At 38.3% G+C, this 19,046-nt stretch overlaps 1 protein-coding gene across 1 annotated transcript in view; it reads left to right on the top strand.

Moving 5' to 3' along the window:
• IARS2 (isoleucyl-tRNA synthetase 2, mitochondrial) overlaps nt 1-13,271 on the top strand; it is a 73,874-nt gene extending 60,603 nt beyond the window's left edge. The window contains exons 18-23 of the mRNA XM_036757385.1: nt 3,320-3,451; nt 4,414-4,520; nt 5,399-5,544; nt 8,217-8,407; nt 9,300-9,444; nt 12,738-13,271. Coding sequence (XP_036613280.1) covers nt 3,320-3,451; nt 4,414-4,520; nt 5,399-5,544; nt 8,217-8,407; nt 9,300-9,444; nt 12,738-12,868 — 852 coding nt within the window. The 3' untranslated portion in view covers nt 12,869-13,271. The remainder of the gene's footprint in view (nt 1-3,319; nt 3,452-4,413; nt 4,521-5,398; nt 5,545-8,216; nt 8,408-9,299; nt 9,445-12,737) is intronic.
• Nucleotides 13,272-19,046: the final 5,775 nt, after the last annotated feature.

The following is a 19,046-nucleotide window of genomic DNA, read 5'->3' on the forward strand; positions in this document are numbered from 1 at the left end:
TTTAATCTTTCAATGTTCCCTTAAGACTTTCAGGTATTACATAATAATAATAACAGCCATGCAAATAAATAAACGTGTTAAATGCATGCTATGTGCCTCTTACTATGCAAAGTTCTAGGAATACAAATATAAAAAAAGAAATAAGACTATGACAAATAACAGCATTTTGTCATGCCTCCTGTGTGTGTGCTATGGCCCTTAAAGGCACCATCACGCTCCCAGTGCTTTAGCTTCACAATCTCAGTGTTTCTCAACTCTTCACTCTTCTCAGTACCATTTCTTCAGGCTGCTTCCAAATCTTATTTCTACCTTTGTGACACCTCTCATAGACATCCTTTGCTTTTCACTCCTGTATCTCTACTCATAATTTAGGTCTTGATCACCTCTTGCTAGGCTGTAGTAGCTTCTGATTAGTCTCTCTTCCTCAAGCTGTTGAGGTGACTTTTGTAAAGCATAGGTCTGGCCATGTAATTGCCTTGCTCAAGGAGCTCCAGCGAATCCTGTCACTTCCGGGACCAAATATGAAATCCTCTCTGATTTTTAAAATTCTTCATAACCTAACCCCTTCCTACCTTTTCAGCCTTTTTCCACCTTATTCCACTCCGCAGACTGTGATCAGCTGCCCTAGTCTTCTTGCTGTTCCACACATACATCACTCTGTCTCCTGTCACTATGCCTTTTCACTAGCTGTTCCCCATGGCTTTGCGCTTGCTCTTCCTGTGCCCACCATGTGCTGTTCCCTCGCCTCTACTTTTGAGTTTCCCTGGCTTCCTTCAGGACTCAGCTGAAATCCTACCTGCTGCTGACAGCCTTGCCTTATCCCTCCAGTCACCAGTGCTTTTCCTTTTGAGATGACCTTTATTCTCTCTGCATATCTTGTATGCCACCTAGATTTTTACTTCGTCTTTCTCACTGGAATGCATGCACCTTGAGAGGAGGACCTTTTTTTTTTTTTAAAAATCCTATGTCTCCGGCACTGAGCATAGTGCTTGGTACATAGTGCGTGATAGATGCCTCTTGACAGACTAGATTACTGACTGATGTGCTTGAACATGCATCTCCCAGACTAATCAGAGACTCCCAAAAAAGTTATGTCTGTTCTATTTTTCAAGGAGGCTCAGGTGATTTTGATATATGCTTTCAAGTCACACGTCCTACACCTTTGTAGGACAGCATTTCACTCTACCAACTCATGTGCTTTTTTGTAGCTAACTAATAAGTACAGTTGGACCTTATATTCTCTTTAAAAATAATAATAATAGACAATGTTTATATAGTACTTTAAGGTTTGCAAAGTACTTTACATATATTATCTCATTTGATCCTTACAACAACGCTTGTGTAAAGTAGATGTTTTGATTCCCGTGTTACAGATGAGAAAACAGGCTGAAAGTCACTGACTTGCCCAGAGGTCATAAAGTAAGAATGGGTTTGAGTAAGACTCGAACTCGGGTTTTTCTGACCTTAAATCTAGCACTCTACTACTGCACCAAGTAGCATATTTTAATCAGTGTGCTCCTATGAATGTATGATCTTCTATAAAACTTGGGAGGAGGAACTGCTTAGTAATGCAAAGACCCTACTAGGACAGTTTTAAAATAATGATCTGAAATAAAGAAAGACTTTAGTAATTGGAAGGAACATTCAGTATTTATGCATGAATTGTCAATAGAGTAAAAATGATAAAACCATGAGAACCTAATTTACATACTTAATACAAAATCCAAAGGTTTCTTCATTGAACTAGATAAAATCACAATGCAAATTATATGGAAAAAAAAGGTTGTCGTAGTTTATCTAGACTTTTGATGCATACTTTCAAATTGCTTTCCAGAATAGCTGGACTAATTTATAGCTCCAGCAACAGTGCTTTAGTGTGCCTCTTTTCCCTCACCCCCTCCAGCATGTAATTATCCATGTCATCTTTGCCAATCTAATGAATGTGAAGGAGAAGCTAAGAGTTGCTTTAATTTGCATTTCTCTAATTTTTACTGCAAATCTGTTACTCTTAATATATATCCCACACCTCCCACACTGACCTAAATAATTAAAAGTAAGGCAGCAGTGCAGGTGGTAGCTGCAGATATACTTTTTGAAAGCAGTCTGTCAGGATGCATTAAAAATGACAAAAATAATCTTTACCATCAATTCAGTGATTCCATTGTTGGTATCAAACCATAACAATAATCAAAAAAAAATTACTTGTGCTTTTTTTTAGAAGCAGCATTTATTATACTTGTAGAAAACTAAAAATAACTTGAAAGTCTAATATTAGGGGGATGGTTTAATTGTGGTGATTAAGGTAATAGAATACTGTAGTTCTATTTATAGTGATTGATAGGTTTGAAGAATATAAGAAAATTTGGAAAAACCTTAATGAAATAATGTAAAGAAAATTAGCCCTAGACACAGGAGACTTCAAGGAAATGATTGAAAAGTTATACTTTTTGGTGGGGGGTAAAATTAATTTATTTCCATTTAATATTTAATTTTAAGTTTAAAATTTAAATTTTAAATTCCATTTTAGAATTTCCTCCCACATGCCCAGCATTATTCTAGATGCTAGAGAACATCAAGACAGTACAATCTCTGCCCTCTAGGAGCTTACATTATATTGAAGGAAAATAATTATGCTATTTACATATTGTTTCAAGAGAGGCAGTGTTGTCAGATTTAGGTTCAAGACTTTCTTCAGATGTACATTGGCTGGATCACAGTGGACAACGTAGTTCATATCTCAGTGCCAACAGCATAAGTTAAAGAGAATTTACTGATTGGTATCAATGGAAGTGGTTTCCCTATTGGGAATTTCTCATTTGTAGAAAAAAGATGGTTATAAACAAATTTAATTGGTTGTATTTATGCTTAATATGAAGTTTTAATAAATGATTGCAAATCAAGATATAGAATGAGATGTATATGGCCACTATGAGAATTTGTTTTGCTTGATTCTACAAATTTGTCAAAATGGTTTTCTTTTTCACTAGAAGTAGATGGAAGGGATGGGGAAACTAGGAACAGGGTTCTCTCCCAGAACTAACCCCCGCAAAAAAAAAGTGAAGAGAGGAAAAGGCCAAAAGGAATCACAGACTAGCAGGACAGTTTAGAAAGTTATGTTAAATTTATTATATAATTTTTTTAAAAAAAGAAGCAAACATAATAGAGATTTGTAGTTTCATATGTAATCCTCTCCTTTTATTCTATAGTATATGTGCCCATATACTCATCTTGGGGTGGTTTTAAATTCAGATTCTGAAAAAACGAAAAAAATAATGAATAATTACAAAATGAGCTCATACTCTAACATTTTCTTTTATAGCTTAGGAATACACTTCGCTTTCTTTTGGGAAATGTCGCTGATTTCAATCCAGAAACAGATACTGTCCGCTTTGAAAAGATGTATATTATAGACCAGTACATGTTACATTTACTTCAAGATTTTGGAAAAAAGGTAAGTTGTTTAGTAAGTAGGAGCAGAAAGATTTCAGCAGCATATATGTGTAGCAGTATTAGTATTATGAGGTTGGATAAAAATGCCAACCATGTTAAGTGATTTGTCTCTTTCGTCTGGTGTCTCTAGGATGGTATCTTTCTCCTTAGGAAGGCCTAGAGCTTTGGAGTTAGGTAAAACTCTTCTTTTTCTATCAGACAGACAAATGTCTTTCTGAAACACTAGCAGCTTTTTATTACTCTGTAGGTCATCTTTTTTTTCTATGACAGTAATACAGTAAGCTAAACAGTCAGTTTACTTTGTTTCTTAGCAATATCTCTTTTAGTAAAGCAGTTTATTTTTTTTAAAGATGCTTCTTCAAAACTGAGCTATTTTGTGCTTTCTCTTTGGAGAAAAAAAAATTTTTAGGGGGAAAAGACAGGGCAGTTGGGGTTAAGTGACTTGCCCAAGGTCACACAGCTAGTAAGTGTGTCAAGTGTCTGAGATCACATTTGAACTCAGGTCCTCCTGACTCCAGGGCTGGTGCTTTATTCACTGCGCCACCTAGTTGCCCCTGAAATTTTTCTTTAAAAAATCTGGTACTTTCTGAAATATTGTTAGCGTGGCTTTTCCGGGGGTGCTTTTGACCTGTACACAAAGTATATTAGTGTAATTTTGCCATGAACTTCCCATTGCCTTTTCCCCATTGATTGGGGTTAGTGGTGCAATAAATTGCAGCTGGCATTTAAGGCAAAAATAAAGTTTTATCATTAAAATTCTTTTTCCTTCAGTCTTTTACTCCTCATTAAGATGTAAATTAGGATAGGAGCTGAGTGAAACTGTTTGGCCTTATTATCTCAGTTTTTCAGTTTGTTTTCCCTTTCAGACAGAACTTTCTAAAAGCAACATTGTGCGGATCATGATTGCTACTTACAGTTTAACCGGTCACTACCTCTATTAATTTTTTCTGGCCTTTCTCCCAGATTACTGAAGCATATAAGCAGAATGATTTTGGAAAAGTTGTTCGGCATTTACAAGCATTTTATCCCAGGCAACTCTCTAACTTTTACTTCAGCATAATCAAAGATAGGTATGTATTCCTAGTCATTAAAGTTGTATTGAAGTTATTAATTTAGCATTAAAGACTCTATCCTGGTACTTTTTGTGTTTATTGAATATGTTGAGAAAGAAGGAAACCATCATTTTATTGCTAACTGGAATTCAGTGAGAATACTGAAAGAATGATAGAAGCTGATATCTCGAAATTCAAGGATTCCTTATTTAAACTAGAAGATGGCAATATCATTGTATTACAGTTGTCAGCTGTCAGCAGTTGTATACCAGGTCTTCATCTATTCACTTTTTCAGTAAGTCAGGGTGTAGGTGTCGTAAAGACTAGTCGTCCTCCTCTAGTACTTCAGTATGGAGGTAGTCTGGCCAAGCTCATTGGTATTCATGAATCTGGAGGTGTTTCAGGGGTTATCCTAGGGGACAGATTCTCTATATGATGGATTACTGTACCTCTTTAAAACTTAAATCTCTCTAGAAAGGCTAGCACATAAGTATTATCATTTAATGGTTAGCTATCACCCTAGGAATTAACTGACTTTTAGCTAAAAGTGAGAAGAAGATGGAGAATAGTGGAGAGAACATGCACTTGGGAAGAGTGAAGGTCCATTACTTAGGAAGTTTGGATGGGAAGGGCAGTGAGAAGCTTTGCCTCACTGTACTTTGAGCCGGCCACCCAGAATCAGCTGCTGACAGGTTTTAGTCAGTTTTATAGAACAAATAATCTGTAGATGCTTTTGGAGATTAAGTAGGGGTAAATATAATGAGTATAATGTTTGATTTGTTATTTAGGGGGCAAATGGAAGCATAGAGGTTGTAATTAATAAAGAGCAGACCTCACCTGTCTAAATAATCCCAGTTTGTGAAATACTGTTAAGCACAGAATATATTGTTCTTCAGGTTATATTGTGAAGGAGAAAAGGATCACAAACGACGTTCATGTCAGACTGCGTTAGCTGAGATTTTGGATGTGATGGTGCGTTCTATTGCACCTATTCTCCCTCATTTGGCCGAAGAGGTGTTCCAGCACATACCCTATGAGAAAGGTGAGGAGTGGTCTGCTAATGGAAAACAGTTGTCTTTAAAGAGAGCTTTCTTTGAGTTTTAATGATTTAAATCAGGAACAACCTTTGCCTGCCTTGTAGGGTTATTGTAAGGGTCAAATGTGATCGTGTATAGTGAAAGTGCTATGAGAACTCTAAAGCCAGGATAAGTAAGGGGCCGGAGTAGTATTAGTAGGGACCTTCATAAGCAACCTTCGCTGCTGTACCCATTTCTAGAGGAGCAAGGATTTCAGAACAAGTCTATGTGCTAGTTTTCTCACTGTATTCAGAGCTTTGGTCTGTCACAGATTACCAATAACCTCCAAAAGAAAAAGATTGAGAAGGGTTATATTGTTTCATGAAAACACCCTCTTGATCACTCAGACTCAAAACTCTTGCCTAGATCTCAGATCTCAGTGTTTTAGATTTTTCTTCCAGCATTGCAGATCACAGCCCATTCATGCCTGTTGGTCCTGTGCGTCTTGTTCGATCATGCAAAACATATTTCCATATTAGTCATATTGTGAAAGAAGACAGACCAAAACTCACACACACACACACACACACACCACACACCCCCCTAAAGGAAGCACACACCCCCCTAAAGGAAGGGAAAACAGTATGCCTTGATCCGCATTCAGACTCCATCTGTTCTTTCTCTGCGTGTGGATAGCATTTTTTCAATGTGAGTCTTTGCCCCTTAAGACTTGGCTCAAGTACCACCTTCTTTGTGAAGCCTTTCTTGGTCTCCCCAGTTGCTAATCTGTTTCCATCTCCCCCCTCCCAGTTTCTCTTTTGTCTCTACCACATCTATGTTTGTGCATGTTATCTCTAGTTAGGATAGATGCTCCTTGAGAGCAATTAGTTTCAGTTTTGCCTTAGTTTCGCCTTAGTTTCCTCAGTGCCTAGCCCAGTTCCTGACACAGAGGAGGTTCTTAAGAGATGTTTGTTGATTGATAACATTTTTTAGTGCTAAGGTATACTTAGATTAACCATTATCTTTCACGTTGCCCATAATTTTGATCCTTTGGAAATCATGTTTCATAATTCACAACCATCTAGAATCCACTGTTTTTTCTTTCTGATCTTGTCGAAGAAGTCCCAGAGTACTGTAACTTGTCCTATTATCATCTTCAAATAAAAGTGCTTGGAGTACCTTACTAGCACGGATTCCTTTTCAGTATGAAATTCATTTTGGATATCCTTCATGATAGTGACAAATACCTTTAGCGAGCTTATGTCTGTTTTATTTCTCATCTGATATTACTAATCAGAGGCTTAATGAACAAAATTGTTACTTTTATTTTGTCTGATAAGAAATCTTATATGACCTTACTATATGTGTGGGATTGGAAGACAGCATTTGAGATTATATTTTCTTCTAGAAGGTCAAATGTTTGTTTTTCATAGGCTCTTTTTTTTTAATAAGCAAACAATAAACCGTGTAATCATGTATTTCCCTTAGTTCCCCATCAGCTGTTTGATTGTAAAGATGTGGTCTGCTGTAGAAAAATTTAAGGAATTTTCCTTTTCCTTTATATTTCCATCAGGGATATATTTAATTATGTATATAGACTATCTTTTATGTGTCCTGGATTTCTTTGGCAATTTGAGGAAGCCTCTGGACCTTTCTCAGAATATTTTTAAATGCTTAAAATAAAATACATAGAATTTAAAAGGTCACAATTACATTTTAAATATAGTTGTGATTTTTTTTTTTAATTTCATAGACTTTAGATTAAGAACTCCTAATTTAGACCCTTTTTACAAGGAGTTTAAGCTATGGAAAAAATAGTCATGAGTCAGTAGTTACAGACTGGCTTTTCATTTGCCTTTTGGGGGCAATAAGATCTTTTATAAATTGCATTTTTTGTGTTGCCTTCAGCTGCATTTCTTTCCTGCGTCCATTGTCCAGGCTCGCTTAGCTCCCCGATTTCATTTTCTTAAGCCATATTTCTGTTTTCTGATTTCTGGTACTGCAATGTAACGTCCGGATCAGAGGTCCGCATGTCTTAGTCCCCAACAATATTTTTCACTATTTGCCCTTTTACTCCTTCACTTTGAAGTTCGGCTGAAGAACTTTGTCAAGTTCTCTCTAGAATTCCTTTCTTTATAATTTGCAGCAGTTGTTTGTACGTAAGACCCATCTTCTTAATGGCCTTTTATGTACGTCACGAATATTGCAAAACAAGTAGCTAAGAATCCCTTGAAGTGATGATTCTAGTTGCTTATCAGCGCCTTAAAAACAATTGTTTTATTCATTTTATTCAGGAGAGTCCGTGAATCGTTTTTCCATTTAGCTGCAGCTGATTTGGTTTGTTGTTTCCATTGAGAATGTCAGTAATAATGTTATTCAATTCCTTCAGTAATATATTAACTTATTATTAGATGAATATCTCACCCCCATCTCTGCCATTTAATACTCTACCTACCCTCCTTCAGGCAAGGCTTTCTCTGATTTCCTCAATAGGAAGATTTCTCCCCAGTTGGTCTGATCTGTATTTTTCTCTGCATTCTCATATTCCAATTTGCCTCATATTTATCTGTGTATATAGCATATCTTACCTATCAAGTACTAGTTGAATAGATCATAGTAATAACTAGGAAGTTAATGAATAAATGCAGTTTAGGAAAGGGATTAAATCTGAAATTCAATCCATTTGTTTTGTTTTAAGAACCCAAGAGTGTATTTCGTTCTGGATGGATTAGTACAAGTTCTCTTTGGAAGAAACCGGGGCTGGAGGAAGCAGTGGATGCAGTATGTACAATGAGAGATGCATTTCTTGGAAGCATCCCTGGCAAGAATTCTTTGGAATATGATGTTATCATTGTGATCGATCCTGGACTACTCTTTGAAATTATTGAGGTATGTGGACTGCCAGGCTTTCTTTTGAAATAATATTAGTGTTTTGAACTATCTCGTAAACCTTCACTGTTTCACTGGTAAAAGTTTGCTGTTAAACTCATTTGGGACTCCTATTCCAGTACAGTTTTATGCATGAATTAGGATTTGGGAGACCTCAGTTCTGCTTCAAGGTTTGCTTTTCTCATATGATGTTAGTCTTTGTTGTAGTTGCTTTAATTGCTTACCTTCCGTGGGATTGCCTGTCTGTAAATTTAAATTTTTGCAGTTTTATTATCCAGACAGTTCTTAGGAAATGTTGTAACACTCTTTGTCTGCATTGTTAAAGTTGAATTCCATTTTTAAAATGAGTATTAAAATGGCATTTGATTTTTCATTGTACCTCAATGAGAGGTAGAAGCAGGTTGAAAAGAATGTTACTGCTGATCTCTGTGAGAAAGAGTATACTTTAATAAAAAGATTTTGTATTCATTTAAAGATCTAGTTTAAGATATCTCAGAATTAAAAATTGTGAATTTGTTAATTTTCACAGTAATTATAAAAACCAATGACTGCTAAACCCTAGAAAGGACCTATATCATCTCAGAATGCTAGCAGTGATCGCTGTTGGGAAAAAAAAAAGTGGGACGTGGGGGAGTTCCTTAGGGTTTAACTCATATGCTGATTTCTTAATACCAGGAAGTTAACTGGAACTGTATTTGATTAAAGCCACTAGTATCAGTAATAACTGATATATTCATTAGAACAAGCACAGGATGTTATTATTTTAAAAGGCATAGAGCCAACCTAAAGAATTTCTAGAATTCATTGTTTTCCACTGTACTCAGCAAATGTTTAAAAGAACTTTTAAATTATTGTAATATAGTTAGTGACCATGTCAAATACTTATTTCCAGATGCTAGACGATCAAAAAACTTCTGGTACGTCTCAGTTAAATGAACTAATGATGGCTTCACAAACATCTCTGTTGGCTCAAGATCCCATAGCAATCCCTGATGGCGCAATTGAACTCAAAGGGAGCTATCTAATCAACATTGAAGGTAAGGTCATGAAATACAGCTAACAAGAGATGTAACTGAAATCCAGGGTATAATTGGATTATTATAGGTAGTCCCCAAATTTAATAAAAAGGTTTTTTTCCAAAAAAAATTGTCATATCTTAAATATTTTTAAGAATTTGAAGCTTATAGTTCTACCGTAGAAATTATAATGATCAAGTACTAAAATCAGACTACGGACTCATAATTTTGTTGGACTATATTACTAATAATAGCCTCTTAAGAAGTATAGAAGAAGAGGCCACAGAGGATCTTTTTGTTTGCTTGTGAGGCTTGTGGTCTGGTTGTATTGTTCAGCTGAAACTGTTTTCTCCAATGTTACCAGTTTTGTCTTTTTTTAAAAAAGTTTTCTATTCATTTTGAATTTAAATACAAAAGGACAAAAACATTTCCACATACTTAGCACAGAAAAAAGAATTCATTATGAAAACAGGAATCTCCATTTCACAGTGTTCACTTTTTTTTTAAACTATACAGTAAGTACTACACATTTTCAAAGCTACCCTGCTCTTGTGCTTCCTTCTGAGTTTTCTTTTTTTCTCTGCTGTGCACTTTTTATTTTTTTTTTCTCTTTCCCTTCCCATCCCACCCTAGAGAAGGCCACCATTAAACACAGATATGTCTATATATGTAAAACCATACTACACATAGTTCCTTTTATCAACGCTTTCTCTTCTTTTATAGGTCCTTTTTAGCTGATTGGAGTATTGATGATACTCAGAATAACTTAGTAATTCACAATTGTTCTTTGAACAATATTGCTGTTACTATATACAATGTTTTCTTGGTTCTGCTCATTTCACTCTTCATTATTTCATGTAAGCCTTTCCATGTTTTTCTAAAATCAACCACCTCATCATTTATTGTAGTACAGTAGTATTCCATCACAATCACAAACCACAACTTATTTAGGCATTCCCCAATTGAACCAAAAATATCTTAATGGCCAGATCTGATGTCCCTTTTCTCAGTCCTTTTTGACATCTTTGCAGCATTTGACTTTGATCACCCTCTCCTCATTATATACTCTTCTTTTTAGGGTTTTCCTGATAAACCTTTTATTCTCCTACCTACTTGACCACTCGGGGCATCTGGGTGGCACAGTGGAGTCAGGAAGACTCATCTTCTTGAGTTCAAATCTGGCCCCAGACACTCAGTAGCTGTATGACCCTGGGCAGGTCACTTCTCCCTGTTTGCTTCAGTTGCTTGTCTGTAAAATGATCTAAAGAAGGAAATGGCAAAACCACTCCAGGATCTCAGCCAAGACAACCCCAAATGGGGTTGGGAAGAGTCAGACACAACTGAAATGACTGAACAACAACCACACTCGATCACTAAATCTTAGTCTCATTTGCTCCTTAATCATTCATAACATGTCCTTAACCGTGGGTGAGCCCCAAGAGGCTGGGCCCTCTTCTCGTGCTACACTCATTCACTCAGTGATGTCATTAGCCATCATGGGTTTAAGGATCATATTGCTCTAGGTTAATCCTAGATGTTAATCCAGCCCACTTTCTCCTGTGTTCCACTTGCATGTCTTCGGTTTAGATGTGGGCATCTCAGGCTCAACGTGTCTAAAATAAACCTCATTGTTAATCTCTGCAAACCTACCCCTCTTCTTCATTTCGGTATTTCTGCAGAGTGTACCGCCATTCGTACACTGAGGTTGTCATTGAGGAGGTCAGCCTCAGGGTCATCCTTGTTCTAGGTCTTGTCATTTCTACCTCATCTCTCACCTGGACTGTTCTAATAGCCTCCTAGTTGGTCTTTCATCCTCAGGTTTCTCTGCTCTGATCTAGCTTCCATAGTGCTGACAAAGTGATTTTTCCAGAGTGCGTATCTGACTGTGCCGTTTTCTACCCACCATGAGGAGGTCGCCACCTGGGTGTTGCTTCTCAGATCAGACATCAGCAGCTGCGTGGCTTTTCTAACCCTTGACTGCCAAATCCCAGCCTTAGCTATTGTTGGTATTGTAGTTGCTGTAGAGTCGTTTCCGTCGTGTCTGACTCTTTGTGACCGCGTTTTGGTTTTCTTGGCAGAGATACTGTAGTGGTTTGCCAGTTTCTTCTCCAGTTTATTTTACAGTTGAGGAAACTGAGGCAAACAGGGTTAAGTGACTTGCCCAGCATCCCAGAGCTGCTGAGTGTCTGAGGCTGGATTTGAACTCTGGTCTTTCTGACTCCAGGCCTGGCCCTCTATCGCCTGTGCCACCTAGCTGTCTTTCTAGCCTTGCTTACTAATCCCCTTCAGGTACCCTATAGTTCAGTCATTATAGTCTTGCTGCTCTTGATTGTCGGAGAAGTTTGAGAAGGAAGTGACATGGCTTGGCCCGATATATGGAAAATCACTTGGAGTGAGGAGAGCTGTGAGGCAGGAAGGCCAATAAGGAGGGCTCTTGAACTGCCCATGTGACAAGTGATGGGGACCTGATGCAGAAAAAGATGTAGAGATAGAAGTGACAAGATTAGGTAGTTGATTGGATATGTAAGGTGATAGTGAGCCATTGGGAATGACACTGGGGCTATAAACTTAGATGAACTGAAAAGATAGAGCTCTAATCAAAAGTCCCTTTACCTCAGTGAGGACTGTCATCTAGATATGAGGAAGAAAGATTAATTTGCTTCACGGTCCTTTGGAAGCGACTGGTGGATAAGAATGAGGCTCACTAGTAGCTCAAAACAGCCTCTTCTTAAAGTGTCTGAAATTTTTTAGGCAGTATGGGAGAAAATATTTGGGGGTTTCGGTATGAGAGAAATACTAGAAAATAAAGGCTAGTTAGGAATCTTCCTTAACTCCCTTAACCTGTTCCTGCCCTCCTTAGTCTCTTCTTTGACTGCTGAACTTAGTATTGCCATGAAGCTTGGTGGTGGGCCTCTCCTCAGAACATGGGTAGCTGCCTAGCCTGGCTTTTAATGCACTCTTGTGTCTTCTTTTTCTGCTTATGTAATTTAAATCTGTTGCTATACTTCAGGAGGTCTGTGAAGGTATTTCTTACACTGATATGTATCATCCCATTATCCCCTCTTACATACAAGTTTTTCTCCTAAATTCTTCAAAGAATAGCTGTTCAGCTTGCTTGCTGGAAGTTTTTCCTTTGTTTTTGTTATCTTGGCACACCATTTGAATTGTTTTCACTCTCACTATATGTCTAGCCCAACCTCCTTTTCCAGGCACATATTGCTACATCTTGACACCAGAGTTGATCCATTTTCAGGGAGATGTGTTATTACTAAAATGTGCTATTAGTAATTCTACCATCTATTTTCCATTTAAAGGAATTCGTGAAGAGACTTCATATAAAGTCATTGTCATACCAGCTACCAAAGAAAAATGTCCCCGCTGTTGGAAGTACACAGCTGATTCTTCAAACCAACTTTGCCCCCGTTGCACTGAAGTTATTGCTTAAAAGAATAAGCTAATTAATGAAGTAAAACACTCTTTACATTAAAGCAAAGAGCTCCTGGCTTTGAAATTTCTGGCTTATCTGGATTGGTCAGTGAGGATAATGGTAAGGAACAAAATTTTGAGAGGTTATATGCTCATGCTTGAAAAACTAAGTCATTTTCTAGATTTTGGATTATTTTTCCAGTGAAATGGAAAATAGAGATGACGGTGAAAGTGAAAATCACGGTATTTTAAAGTATTTCGTGTGACTAAAATTTTCATATAAAAACTTAACAGACCCTGACTGTATACTACAATCTGCCTTCAGATGTAGGTCAATTGAAAATGCTTTATATTTTGTAAATATTTTCTGCAGCAAATGTGTTCAGAGTTATCTCTGAAAATAAAGCTCTGTTTGAAAAATACCATTGTTGAATTTGTTGCTATGAAATTATAATTATTTCAAAGATCACTAATTTTATTAGCATGAGTATTCCTTCCATGGAAGATCACAGTTTATTTCCTGCTCTAGAAAACCATCATAATGGATTGCTATAGTCAGAAACATCACCTGATAGCCACCTTTCCAATAATTAACATCTCGGTCCTTCAATCATCTGGTTTTCAGAGGGACAGATACATGATCTGCCATAGGCCTGATCTCAAAGCCCTTCTTTTGTAGCATCTAGCAGAACCTACATGCTGTATTGGCACAGCCTCTGAGAATGCCACAGTGAGGTACTGAAGTGTAGGTTTAAAGATAAAAACACAGAAAACAAGGCGCTTCTGTACCTTAATTCTCTCCAATTATAGCTGACATTTATATACACAATGTACATTATTATTGAATAGTCCCATGAGGCAAATCGTCGAGGTATCATCTATCCCCGTTTTTGCAGATGATGCAATAGTCTTAGGGAGATTATTCATTTGTCCATGGATGCAGAGATACTTGGTCTGAGGTGAGGTTTTGTCTAGGTTTTTCTGACACCAAGTCTAAGCCAAATACATGTACTTGACACTATTTAAATTTTAGAGGGGCAAGTGAAATTCCATGTGCAGAAATGTGTGATACACTTGTAAAACTTAACATATTTAGGCCCTTTGAAGGGTCTTTATATCTCATCTGTCACTTCTGGGTACTTTTAAACAGCTTTTTCAATACTTGAAAGAATTTATTTCATCAGTAATAATTCAGATTGTAGAAGATGGTGGCAGGAAACAGGGACTTGCTTAAGCTTCCCCCAGATCCTTCCAAACACCTGTAAAAAATGGCTCTGAACAAATTCTAGAGCTGCGGAACCCACAAAATAGCAGGGGGGAACAGATCTCCAGCCCAGAAGAGCCTGGATGGTTGCCAGGAAGGGTCCATCGCACGGTGCTGATAGCCGAGGGCAGCCCAGCATGGGCTGCGCCGGGACAGACCAGACCCAGAGTCAGCCAGCCAGAACAGGCAGTTACCAGACTTCTCAACCCACAAACGCCAAAGAGCAGGTTAGGGGGAAACTGCAGAACCGAGTTCAGAGCGGTCTGGCCGCCAGCTCTGGGGGTGGAGGAGGTCATGCAGCGGTGGCGGCAGCAGCAGTAAGAAGCTCCTGAGGCTACCTCCAGAGGGCCAGCTTCAGCGGCTCCCCAAGTCCCTGGCTCACACAGGAATCTAGCAGCAGATCAGAGCGGGAATGCAAGGAGCGCTTTGTGGGCACAAAGGCAGATTCTCTTGCTGTGCCCTGCGTGGATCTGTATTGCAGTCCTGGTTGGCGGTTCTTGGGGGAGGAGGAGCACTGCTGTGACAGAGCCTGGGGTGACAGTGGAGTAGAAGTAGCTCTGAAAACAGCAGTACTTGGACCCTAAAGCTTGGGACAAAGTACTCTCTACTCTATGAGCAGTCATATCCTGACAAAAAGCTCAAAGGTCAAGTAGTTGGCTGGGAACATGAACAGGCAGTGAAAACGAACTCAGTCTCAAACGCAGACTCAAACTCAAACTCTAGATTCCTTTTTTGGTGACAAAGAAATTCAAAACATACAGCCAGAAGAAGTCAACAAAGTCAAAGAGCCTACATCAAAAGCGTCCAAGAAAGATATGAATTGGGCTCAGGCCATGGAAGAGCTCAAAAAGGATTTAGAAAAGCAAGTAAGAGAAGTAGAGGAAAAATTGGGAAGAGAAATGAGAGTGATTCAAGAAAACCCTGAAAAACAAATCAACAACTTGCTAAAGGAGACCCCAAAAAATACTGAAGAAAATAACACCTTAAAGAATAGACTAACCCAAAGGCAAAAGAACTCCAAAAAGCCAATGAGGAGAAGAATGCCTTGAAAGGCACTATTAGCCAAATGGAAAAGGAGGGCCAAAAGATCACTGAGGAAAATATCACCTTAAAAATGAGATTGGAGCAAGTGGAAGTTAGTGACTTTATGAGAAACCAAGATATAAAACAGAATCAAAGGAATGAAAAAATGGAAGACAATGTGAAATATCTCATTGGAAAAACCACTGACCTGGAAAATAGATCCAGCAGAGAGAATTTAAAAATTATTGGACTACCTGAAAGCCATGATCAAAAAGAGCCTAGACATCATCTTTCAAGAAATTGTCAAGGAAAACTGTCCTGATGTTCTAGAACCAGAGGGTAAAATAGAAATTGAAAGAATCCACCAATCGCCTCCTCAAAAAGATCCCAAAAAGAAAACTCCTAGGAATATTGTTGCCAAATTTCAGAGTTTCCAGGTCAAGGAGAAAATACTTCAAGTGGCCAGAAAGAAACAATTTGAGTATTGTGGAAACACAGTCAGGATAACACAAGACTTAAAGGCTTCTACATTAAGGGATCAGAGGGCTTGGAATATGATATTCCAGAGGTCAAAGGAGCTAAGATTAAAACCAAGAATCACTAACTCAGCAAAACTGAGTATAATACTCCAAGGCAAAATAAGGATTTTCAATAAAATAGAGGACTTTCAAGCTTTCTCAATGAAAAGACCAGAGCTGAATAGAAAATTTGACTTTCAAACACAAGAATCAAGAGAATAATGAAAAGGTAAACATTACATTCCTGTATGGAAAGATGTGTGGAATTCATGAGACCTTTCTCAGTATTAGGGGAGTTGAAGGGAATATAGACAGAGGGCACAGGAAGAGTTGAATATGAAGGGATGATATCTAAAAAAGTAAAATTAAGGGGTGAGAGAAGAATATATTGAGAGGGAGAAAAGGGAGAGATAGAAGGGGGCAAATTATCTCACAAAGAAGTGGCAAGAAAAAGCAGTTCTGTTGAAAGGGACAAGGGGGCAGGTGAGGGGGAGTGAGTGAACCTTACTCTCATCAGATTCAGTTTGAGGGAATAACATACACACTCAATTGGGATCTTACTCCACAGGCAAGTATGGAGAAGGGGATAAAAAAGGGGGATGATAGAAGGGAGGGCAGATAGGGGGAGGAGGTAATCAAAAACAAACACCTTTGAAAAGGGACAGGGTCAAGGGAGAAAACTGAATAACGGGGGACAGGATAGGATGGAAGAAAATGTAGTTAGCCTTTTACAACATGAGCATTATGGAAGTGTTTTGCATAATGATACATCTGTGATCTATGTTGAATTGCTTGCCTTCCTGGGGAGGGTTGGTGGGAAGGAAAGAGGGGAGAGAATTTGGAACTCAGAGTTATGAAAGCAGATGCTTAAAAAAATTAAAAAAAAAATTTTTTTTGCATGCCGCTGGGAAGCGGGATGTGTAGGGAATGGGGCGTGGAAGTCTATCCTGCCCTACAGGAGGGTGGGGAGAGGGGAGAAAGAGGGGATGTGGGGTGAAGGAGGGGAGGGCTGACTGGGGAATGAGGCAATCAGAATATGTGCCATCTTGGAGTAGAGGGGAGGGTGGAAATGGGGAGAAAATTTGTGGCTCAAAATCTTGTGGAAATCAATGTTGAAAATTAAAATATTAAATAAAATATATACAAAAATATAAAAAAATAATTCAGATTGTAATTTTTTTATGACTCAAAACTTTGTCTTTTAAGAACTGATGATGGAGAGGGAGAGCCAAGATGGCAGAGTAAAGGCAGGGACTCAAACTGAGCTCTCCCAAATTCCCCTCTCAAAAAACCCAACTTTAACACCTCAAAACAAATTCTGAAGTGGCAGAACCCGCAAAAGGATGGAGTGAAACTTTTCTAGCCCAAGATAACTTAGGTGTGCAGGGTGAGAGTGGAACACAGTCAAGCACAGGCCAGGCACAAGCAAACCAGCAGCAGCAGGCCTCAGGGGTGACTGAATCAGTGGTGGCAGCAGTGGTTTCTGGAGCTCAGGCCACAGATGGTACAGGGGTCTCTTGGCTGGCACTGTGTACAAGACTCTCGTATTACCCATACATGGATCCGTGTCACAGCCCCAGGGCCAGAAGGATCATCAGCACACCACAGCTTGTGGCTACAGAGGAGTGGGGACCCTGATCACAGTTCCAGGGTAGAAAAAAGTGCTTGTGGTCACTCAGAGACCACAGCATAGGCCAGGAGAATAGTGACGACACTTCTTAAATTGTATGACCTGAAAATTTGCAGATTCCCAGAACTAGCTCTGAGAGCAGTAGCAAGAAAACCCTGAAGATTGGGATGATTCCCCACTTCATTCCAAGGGCAGAGCCACACTGACATAGAGGTAAAAGTTAAGGACAGGTTGGGGAAAAATGAGCAAACAAGAAAAAGAGCCTGAATATAGAAAGTTAACTATAGTGGCAGGGAAGTTGAGACAAAAGCTCAGAAGGGATAACAAAATCAAAACTGCCACATCAAAAACCTCACAGGAAAACGTTAATTGGTCTCAGGCCCAAAAAGAATTCTTGGAAGAGCTCAAAAAATGATTTTAAAAATCAAGAGAGGTAGAGGAAAAATTGAGGAAAGAAATGAGAGCAATCCAAGAAAATCGTGAAAAAAGAGCCAACAGTTTGGTAAAGGAGGCCCCCCAAAAATACTGAAGAAAATAACACCTTAAAAAACAATATTCCAAAAAGAGGCACAAAAATCCACTGAAGAGAACTCCTTAAAAAGCAGAACTGGCCAAAATGAAAAAAGAGGTACAAAAATTCACTGAAGGAGTCCTTAAAAAGTATAATTGACCAAATGGAAAAGGAGGTACAGAAGCTCACTGAAGCAAATAATTCCTTGAAAATTAGAATTGGGCAAATGGAAGCAAATGACTCAATGAGACATCAAGAAACAAAACAAAATCAAAAGAATGAAAAAAAATAGAAGAAAATGTGAAATATTAAAAGAAGAACTACCTAGAAAATAGGTCTAGGAAAGATAATTTAAGATTTATTGGACTACCAGAAAGCCATGATCAGAAAAAGAGCCTAGACATCATCTTAAAAGAAATTATTAAGGAAAACTGCCCTGATATCATAGAAGCAGAAGATAAAATAGAAATTGAAGGTATCTACCAATCATCTCCTGAAAGAGATCACAAAATGGAAATTCCCAGGAATATAGCCAAATTCCATAGCTCCCAGATCAAGGAGAAAATATTGCAAACAATCAAAAAGGAACAATTTAGATTATCATGGAGCCAGTCAGCATAACACAAGATTTGGCAGTTTCTACATGAAAACATCAGAGGGCTTGGAATATGATATTCAAAAGAGCTGGAAAAACCAAGAATCACCTGCCCAGCAAAACTGAGTATTACCCTTTTTGGAGGGGGGGGGGGGGGAATGGACATTCGTTGAAATAGAGGACTTCTAGGTATTTCTGATGAAAAGACCGGAGCTGAATAGAAATTTTGACTTTCAAATAAAAGACTCAAGAGAAGCATAAAAAGGTGAACAAGAAAGAGAAATCATGAGGGATTCAATAAGGTTAAACTGTTTTCATTCCTACATGGGAAAATGATATTTGTAACTCCTAAAATTTTTCTCATCATTAGGGCAGTTAGAAGAAGTATACATAGACAGAGGACTCAGGTGTGAGTTGAATATGATGGGATGATTATCTGAAATAAAATTCAGGGGTGAGAAAGAGGAATGCATGGGGAGAAAAGGAAAGGGAGAGGTAGAACGGGTTAAGTTATCTGACAAAAGAGGCACAAAGGAGCTTTTATAGTGGAGGGGAAGATGGGGAGGTGAAAGGGGAGGGAGCTTGTGAACCTTAGTCTAATCAGAATTAGCTCAGAAAGCGAGTAACATATACACTAATTTGGGTATAAAAATGTA

The sequence above is a fragment of the Trichosurus vulpecula genome, chromosome 4, assembly GCF_011100635.1.
Source record: "Trichosurus vulpecula isolate mTriVul1 chromosome 4, mTriVul1.pri, whole genome shotgun sequence".
NCBI lineage: Eukaryota > Metazoa > Chordata > Mammalia > Diprotodontia > Phalangeridae > Trichosurus > Trichosurus vulpecula.